The sequence below is a fragment of the Coregonus clupeaformis genome, unplaced genomic scaffold, assembly GCF_020615455.1.
Source record: "Coregonus clupeaformis isolate EN_2021a unplaced genomic scaffold, ASM2061545v1 scaf2623, whole genome shotgun sequence".
Classification (NCBI taxonomy): Eukaryota; Metazoa; Chordata; class Actinopteri; order Salmoniformes; family Salmonidae; genus Coregonus; species Coregonus clupeaformis.
The window spans coordinates 23,232-31,367 of NW_025536077.1; the positions used below are offsets into that span (position 1 = coordinate 23,232).

Here is an 8,136-nt window from a genome sequence, read left to right on the forward strand (position 1 = left end):
TTTTGACTTTGTTTTGTTTTACCCCATATGTAACTCTGTTTGTTTTTATCGCACTGCTATGCTTTATCTTGGCCAGGTCGCAGTTGTAAATGAGAACTTGTTCTCAACTGGTTTACCTGGTTAAATAAAGGTGAAAAAAAAAAATAAAAATGTAGAACGATACGATCCGAAACGATTCAGTGACTTGAAATCGATTCAGTAACCTTTTAGCCAAAAATTCAACCAGTGTGACTGAAATAAATACCTGGATACTGGACAGTGCAGGTGAAGTTTCCTAGATTCCTGTTTCTTGTAAGGACCGCAATGGTGGCTTGATAATTTCTCGCTCGTCGGCTTCTCCTCTGTCATCCACCATGCTATGCTTTGTTGTCTTGGCGCCTTTGCGCTGCTGCTGGCGCGATGACGTCACGGATAGGCAGAGTGAATCGAGTAATGTTTAAAGCCTTTATCATTAAAAGTGCTAAGAAAAAACATCCATATAAAGTCTGACGTGCTTAAATCCAATGGGTTATTTCCTAGTATCGATACAATCGATTTATTACATTTTAAAAGCGATGTTAGATCGATATATGTTGTCCAAAAGGCCAACTCGCCGAGCACAGATCGATGTAGTTGGATCATAGGAATATAAATCGATACATCGATGTAGTAGATGGATCGTTACACCCCTAGTAAAAACACTCCAGTGCGCAAAACAGGGGCACTGGAAAATACAAGGCACACAGGGAATATTCCCGGCGATACAAAATACATGGAGCTCCACCGAGCTTCTCTCTCCTCCAAAATAAACAATCACACACAAAGACAAGGGGGCAGAGGGAACACTTATACAGGTACTAATGAGGGGATATGAACCAGGTGTGTGTAATAAACAAGACAAAACAAATGGAATGATGAGATGAGGAGCGGCAGTGGCTAGAAGGCCGGTGACGACAAACGCCGAAGCCTGCCCGAACAAGGAGAGGGGCAGCCTCGGAGGAAGTCGTGACAGATACTGTATATTTTTGAAAGAATACTATATTTCCCTTGACAGAGTAATGCTGAATGTAAAAAATGGCTCAACTTACCCCACTCTCCCCTACACATGATGTAACATTTGTTTACGATTGACAGATAATGTTTGAATGCAAAACACTTTATTTTGTGATGGGGCCCTCAGCTCAGTTTGGGAACCTTAATCCAGGCTGGACAGCAGGAACTCAACCTGTATTTCTAGATTCCGCATCACCTCCCCCGAGAGCCTCTCTGGGCTTTCATAGATTGACTCATTGAGGTTGAAGATGGATTGTAGCCATGCCTTCATCTGGTCCTGTTGACAACAGACACATCATCAACTATTATTGAGAGAGAGAGAGAGAGAGAGAGAGAGAGAGAGAGAGACAAATGTACCTTAACGAGGAGGTAGAAGTTCTCAGCAGCCTCTGTCCAGGCTCCTCCAGGAGGGTCAATCCTCATTATGACTTGCAGGAGCAGATAAAGGAAGCTACCAGGCTCCTGGAGAAGGAACAGGGGACATGAGTGAGTGTCTACAGATCTGATATGACAACAGTGTGTATAGCATAGATAAACAACAGGATGTTCCATTCTTAGGGCCACTTACAGATATAGGAAGAGATGTCTTTCCTTCTAGAAGGCTTAGTAGAACGAATTCATAAAAAACATCTGCGAAGTTGATGCGGTCGATCTGAAGTCAAACAAATAGGATAATTACATAATCTTCATTGACAAGCACTTTAGAAAGTCTCATTGAGTAGATGTTAGATGAGAAGACGGTGCCTGCAGCTAACGCTCAAGCTTGCATGTAGACCTACTCCTACGAGAGCCATCTCCTGCTCTAGTCGCTCCCTGTTTGCTGGCTCATTAATGAAGTTCACCAGTAGGTCGTAGGCCTGCTGAAACTGCCTCACATCCTCAAAACAAAACAATCATAAAATTCCTTAAAACTTAGATCATAAACTCAAAGATTCAGGTCTGTAATTCAAAGGGCCTCCGATTGTTTGGCTAGTATGACGTTGAAACTTTTCAACTAAACCCTATGAATCACTGTTGCCTAAAGGTAACCCACTGTGCAAGAACTGGTTGAATCAATGTTGTATCAATAAAAAATGTCAATGTGATGATGTTGAATCAAAGTGGGAAACTGATTGGATTTGAAAGAAGTCATCAACGTAAGGGAATTTCGTCTTTTAACCTAAATCCAATTACGTTAATTTTTGGGGGATTTCACATTGAATTCACATTAGTTGACAACTCAACCAAATGTAAATCAAAACGAGACGTTGAAATGACATCTGTGCCCAGTGGGAACTATATATCTGGTCTGATGAACGTTGCACAATTATGTAATTGGTTACCTGCTGGTTGAGCTCGGATAGTCCACTCAACACCATCCTCCCAGCGTGGGTGAGGTAATTGAGGGAGGTACTGTCTGAGGATGTCAGAGCCTGTGAGAACAAGACAGTACATTTACAAATAGTCCAGAAATGTTCATGAAGTGAAATACAAAAGGTGCTAAATTCACATTTTCTCACCTCCATAGCACGTCTGATAGCGGCCAGCCTCAGAGAGAAGTTGGTTGTCCCTTGGTTTTCAAAGTAACGCCTGTAAATAGAAATGTTCAATAACAAATGTTCAACCTAAGAAGCTAAAACATCAGTGCCATGAAATTAAGAAATAATTTTATGTTAGCCTATATTATAACTGCAGGATTCAGAAAGACCATACCAATGTAGGATCTTAATTTGATCACTCTTTTGTTGCTGAGAATTTTCCTGCACGGCAGGAAATGCAAACTTGTAGCGTATTTGGAATTTTCAAGTTTGTAATTTCCACTTTGAAATTTTAGACTCGATTTGCCCTAACGAAAAATGTATCCTGTTGCTGCAGGATTATTTTCCTGCTGTAGCAAACTGTCTCAAATTAAGATCCTACATCTGTATAACTACAATATTGGGCAGATTATTTCAAAGCAAAGGTTTTTACTATAGATGAACACATGAAAGCGAACCCACCGCAACTGGGGCACATCTGCAGCATATTTTGCTCCTCCACAAACTCCTCCTCAAACTCCTAAAACAGACATCACATTAACTTAAACTCTACTAAACTGCATTTCACCTGCAACATCAACTGAAGCAGACAAAACATTCAGTGACATCATAACAATACTTTCATCTTGACCTAACAACTTGACCCTTGACAGACAACACAAACCTATCGATACCAAAACAATGACACACACCTGTACACACAAGTACAAATGAAATAAGAATTATTGACTGTAGAAAGAGTTTTACCTGAGGAGTGCTGTCAGGGGTCTGGTCCTGGTCCTGGGTGGAGGGTAAGGTGGAGGGGGGACTGGGAGGGGAATCGGAAGGGAAAGGGGGAGGCGGAGAATTCTGGGGGGGACTGGTGAGAGGAGCCAGAGGACGGCTCATGAGGGGTGGTGATGATGTCAGAGGTGGAGAACTGATATGCCATCATCTCATCCCCCCTCTCCTGGTACCCCTCCACTGTGGTGGAGATATCCACCTGCTGTTTAACACACAACATGTGACACTGTCAGCCCAACACTGAAAACCACCATATTGAAAACCCCTCAACCAAACACTGAAATAAATCATAACACAGAGAAACAACGGGGTGTACCTGGGCATCCTCATAATAGGTGAACTCAGACCTCCTCTTGACAAGGCCGGACATGAGTCCATGGATCCTTCTACCAAGGAACTAAAAATGAGGCAAGAGATTAGAATGTGTAATTTCATTTTCTGTCAACATGTATTTATTCAAATAGGTAAATGGACATTTGCCACTTTACATTTTTTTCTGTGAAAAATTGCCTGACTGTACCTTAATACCAATCAGCTTCTTGTTGGTGAGGACCACCTGGACGAGACCCTTTAAAAGAGACAGAGAAACATTACATTTCATCCAGGAAATATAAGTAGACCTATAGCATGTGCGTCATTTGACACAAATCAGGTGCATTTGAGACGAAAGACCAGTTGAGAATCTCTCACCCATGGGTCCAGGATTTTTTCCTGGATGACTCTGCTCCACCACAGCTGCTTCTCCACTCCCCTCACAATGCACAGGTGATGCATGTCCTCTTCATTTTGCTATAAAGAAAAAACTCCTTCAGTCTCCAGACCTCTCTCTATATGTTAGCTGTAGATGTCTATAACATTTGGCAGGCGATTTCAGTTCTGAGTATAATCCCTGGCAGTGATATAGAGCCCACATGATGTTCGTACGACAAGTTTCCCCTAGGTTTCAATTAGGGACAGACATACAAAAGAAAACCCAGAGACAATTGGGAGCTCAAATACACAGGTGTGTTCATAAATGTTAAGAATATGTCTGAAGTACCTGCACTCGTCCATAATGGATATTCCAGTAATGGAAATGAAACGAACCCCAGTTCCCAACCAGCTGCAACTTCTCATAGGGAAAACCAGAGTCTTCCCTATTTGGCTGAAAAACAAAGACATCCCCTAATTATAGAGATTGCTCTGTGATTAATAAGACACACAATTGTGGAGATAGAGGACATGGTAATGTGTACTATTACTAATCAGCTATGACTGTCTAATAATGTGATTGACTACCTGTGAATGGCTATCTGAAGGTGCTGACAGTTCGTCAAGCACTAGCCTCCCAGCTTCAGTGAGGTGAATGGTAGGCTCCTCAATAACCAATTTGGAAGTCTGTGAAAAAAAAGGGAACAGGGTAAAGTAAATTCTCCCTATAAGATCAGATGAGCTTTGGTTAATAATGTGTTTGGTTACCTGTGTGTTTAACACTGCAAGCTCTGTTACCAGCATTCTCCCAGCACGAGTGAGGTAGTAGACTGGTTTGGCCTTGGAGAAGACAGGCTATGAAGACAAGGGAATATGTTTTTTCATTATGTGGTTTTATAGAAAACTAGTGACTTGATGTTAATCTTTAATATCCTCTAAAGACCAGAGAGTATCAGAATGGATAGACTCACAAAGATAGGAACACACAAGGGTCCAGACCAAGGGATTAAAGCCAGACAGGACCGGTGCCCAACCTCCTCATCAACGTACTAAGGAACAAGACAGGATCAATTTAAGAGTCAGTTTGAATGATAGACTGGTACTGTATAGGAGTAAAATATTGGCATAGGGAAGATTGCAAGAGGAGGCCACTGCAATGATAATAGTTGAAATACACAGGTCTGAGATATAAATGTTAAGAACATGTCTGAAGTACCTGCAGATGAATGGCTACCTCTTCAAGCTGAGAGGACAGTTCATCCAATACCATCATGCCAGCACGAGAGATGAAAATGTGCTGCTCAGTCTTGCAAATCTGTAAGAAAATGAGGGAACAGTTTTAAGGGCATCAAAGTATCCCACTACCATAGTAGATACTGAAGGTAATCCTGCCAATTAGATAAAATGAGCTTTGTCCAATAATCTGCATGGTTACCTGTGTGTTTAACACTGCCAGCTCTCTCACCAGCATCCGTCCAGCATGGGTAAGGTAATAAGTTGGCTGCAGTGTTACAGACTATTAAAAAAATAGGGAATATGTTTACAGAAATGTATTTTCATATTGTTCTACAGAAAGCATCATGTTTATGTTTAAGTTACATAAACCAGTCTAAAGACCAAAGAGTATCAGAATGGATGGACTTACAGAGCTGGGAACCCACAGAGGACCAGACCAAGGGATTAAAGCCAGACAGGTCCGCTGCCCAACCTCCTCATCCACATACTAAGGAACAAGACAGGATCAAATTAAAAGTCAGTTTGAATGATAGACAGGTAGCCTATAGGTCTGACAGACTGCTATAGGGAGGATCACAAGAGGAGGCTACTGCATGATAGATTCTGAGACACTACACAGGTCTGTGTTGAAAGGTTAAGGAAACATCTGAGGTACCTGCATATGAATGGCTACCTGTTCATTTTGAGAGGACAGTTCATTCCATACCATCCTCCTAGCTATCTGTGAGAAAATGAGGGAACGAACATCAAAGTATTTCACTACCGTAGTGGATACTGAAGGTAATCCTGCCTATTAGATCAGATGAGCTTTGTCCAATAATCTGCATGGTTACCTGCGTTTTTAACACTGCCAGCTCTCTCAGCGGCATCCTCCCAGCATGGGTAAGGTAATATGTTGGCTGCAGTTATAAAAAATAGGGAATATGTTTACAGAAATGTATTTCCATATTGTTCTTCAGAAGTACATAAACCAGTTTTAAGACCAGAGAGAAGACCAAAGAGTATCAGAATGGATGGACTTACAGAGCTGGGAACCCACAAAGGTCCAGACCAAGGGATTAAAGCCAGACAGGGCCGGTGCCCAACCTCCTCAACCACATACTAAGGAAGAAAATCAGGATCAATTTATGAGTCAGTAAAATGACAGTTTGAATGACAGATTGTTATTGAACCAATCCTGCTAATGAAGCAGTATTGTTATAGCCTGGGTGCCAGTCTGTTTCAGCTCTCTGTCCACTCCTTATGGGATTGTGATGCCAATATCATATTGCCACGATGGAATTGGCAAGAGAGCAGAAAGACTGGCACCCAAGCTATTGATAGGCCTGCAGCATTCTTACCTGAACAAGGACTGGGTCCTCCTGGTCCAGGGTGGGCTCATTATCTTTATGAAAAACAATAAAGGATTGTTTTCTCTAAGTTTAAGAAATACTAGCTACAAGACACCAGACATCTGTCCATGTAGTTAGGCTGATCATATATTTACTTGTGTTTTATATTGTATGACATCAAATGTATTTATGTGTCTGCATAATGTACCTGTCACAGTTCCCTCAGCCAGAACCCAGAAGCAGACCAGGACAAGGAGAGTTGAACGAAAGTGAGGGTTTATTCGGATAACAAACAAAAGGTGCAGAATAATCCAGGGACAGAGCGGGCGGCGTGGATGAGTAGTTGGGGGTGCAGTACTAGGTCCAGTGATGGCTCGGCAGCCGCCGACCATCAGGCAGAGGTGGGGTGAAGGTTCCGGACGTGTGACTGCAGGTGGAACAAAAACGGAGGTAAGGACACAAAAACTCAACAAAGTACAAAACAACAAAACTCACGCTAGGAACTCTAAACTGATACGCAGAACACCTACTGTTCATGGCTAACGATCCGGCAGGAACTGGATGTTGGCCAGAGCCTAAAGAAGGGTGCTGATGAGGCCAGGTGTGCAGATTGCTGATGGGAAGCAGGTGCGGAAAACCAGAGAGCTCCCCGGAGCGTTCCCGAACCCTCGGGAAACTGGAGACTACGAAAAAACACTAGTCACCAGACAGGACCCGACTCAGACAGCCGGGATCGTTACAGTACCCCCCTCCGACGAACGCCACCGGGCGGACTCCCGGAGCGCCAGGATGGAGGCGGTGAAAGTCCCTGATGAGGTCCGCATCTAGGACCTGTCGCCGCGGAATCCAACTCCTCTCTTCAGGACCATACCCCTCCCAGTCCACGAGATACTGGAAACCCCGGCCCCGCCGTCTGGAATCCATAATGCGACGCACCGTGTAGGCAGGACCACCTCCGATCATCCGAGGAGGAGGAGGAGGAGGCGGAGGAGGCAACAGAGGACTGAGGAAGACAGGCTTGAGGCAGGAGACATGAAAGGTGGGATGGACTCTGAGCGTCCTCGGTAGTTTGAGTCGCACTGCCACCGGATTGATCACCTTCTCCACCACAAACGGACCAATGAACTTCGGTAACAACTTCCTAGACTCAGTCCGTAACGGAAGATCCCGTGTGGCCAACCAAACCCTATCTCCGATGGTATAGGTGGGAGCGGGGATCCGGCGACGATTCGCCTGGAGCTGATACCGGTCCGAACCTCTAAGGAGTGCCTTTCTGGCCCGATGCCAGGTCCGGTGGCAACGACGAATATGGGCCTGAACAGAAGGCACAGATAGCTCCTTCTCCTGAGAAGGGAACAGGGAGGTTGGTAGCCATACAGGCACTGGAAGGGAGACATCCCAGTGGCAGATGTAGGGAGAGTATTGTGGGCATACTCAACCCAAGGCAACTGAGAGGCCCAGGAGGTGGGGTTGGAAGAGACCAGACAGCGTAGCGTGGATTCCATCTTCTGGTTGGCTCTCTCCGCCTGACCATTGGATTGGGGGTG

At 44.1% G+C, this 8,136-nt stretch overlaps 2 protein-coding genes across 2 annotated transcripts; both read right to left on the reverse strand.

Moving 5' to 3' along the window:
- Positions 1-1,008: 1,008 nt before the first annotated feature.
- Positions 1,009-3,029, reverse strand: LOC121563095 (mitoguardin 1-like). Its single transcript, XM_045219689.1, has 7 exons — positions 3,012-3,029; positions 2,532-2,601; positions 2,355-2,444; positions 1,812-1,910; positions 1,601-1,684; positions 1,390-1,494; positions 1,009-1,309 (listed from the first exon to the last, which is right to left on the reverse strand). The coding sequence occupies exons 2-7, from the start codon at positions 2,535-2,537 to the stop codon at positions 1,175-1,177; spliced, it is 519 nt and encodes a 172-aa protein (XP_045075624.1). The 5' UTR covers positions 2,538-2,601; positions 3,012-3,029; the 3' UTR covers positions 1,009-1,174.
- Positions 3,030-3,309: 280 nt separating this feature from the next.
- Positions 3,310-5,495, reverse strand: LOC121572562. The gene is made up of 10 exons (XM_045219688.1): positions 5,458-5,495; positions 5,239-5,337; positions 4,994-5,071; positions 4,791-4,877; positions 4,611-4,709; positions 4,372-4,476; positions 4,023-4,121; positions 3,853-3,900; positions 3,649-3,729; positions 3,310-3,534 (listed from the first exon to the last, which is right to left on the reverse strand). Exons 1-10 carry the CDS (start codon positions 5,491-5,493, stop codon positions 3,310-3,312), a joined length of 957 nt encoding a protein of 318 aa, XP_045075623.1. The 5' UTR covers positions 5,494-5,495.
- Between the last annotated feature and the right edge of the window lie 2,641 nt (positions 5,496-8,136).

Bases quoted from the DNA above. Each gene is read 5' to 3' on its own strand.
- LOC121563095 (XM_045219689.1), bottom strand. The intron at 1,911-2,354 runs GTAACCAATTAC...TTTTGTTTTGAG, and splicing joins TATCCGAGCTCAACCAGCAG to GATGTGAGGCAGTTTCAGCA. The intron at 1,495-1,600 runs GTAAGTGGCCCT...TTCCTTCTCCAG, and splicing joins AGACATCTCTTCCTATATCT to GAGCCTGGTAGCTTCCTTTA.
- LOC121572562 (XM_045219688.1), bottom strand. From the start codon at position 5,493: ATGCTGGTGAGAGAGCTGGCAGTGTTAAACACACAG. The intron at 4,477-4,610 runs GTAGTCAATCAC...TTTGTTTTTCAG, and splicing joins CTTCAGATAGCCATTCACAG to CCAAATAGGGAAGACTCTGG. The intron at 3,535-3,648 runs GTACACCCCGTT...TGTGTTAAACAG, and splicing joins CCTATTATGAGGATGCCCAG to CAGGTGGATATCTCCACCAC.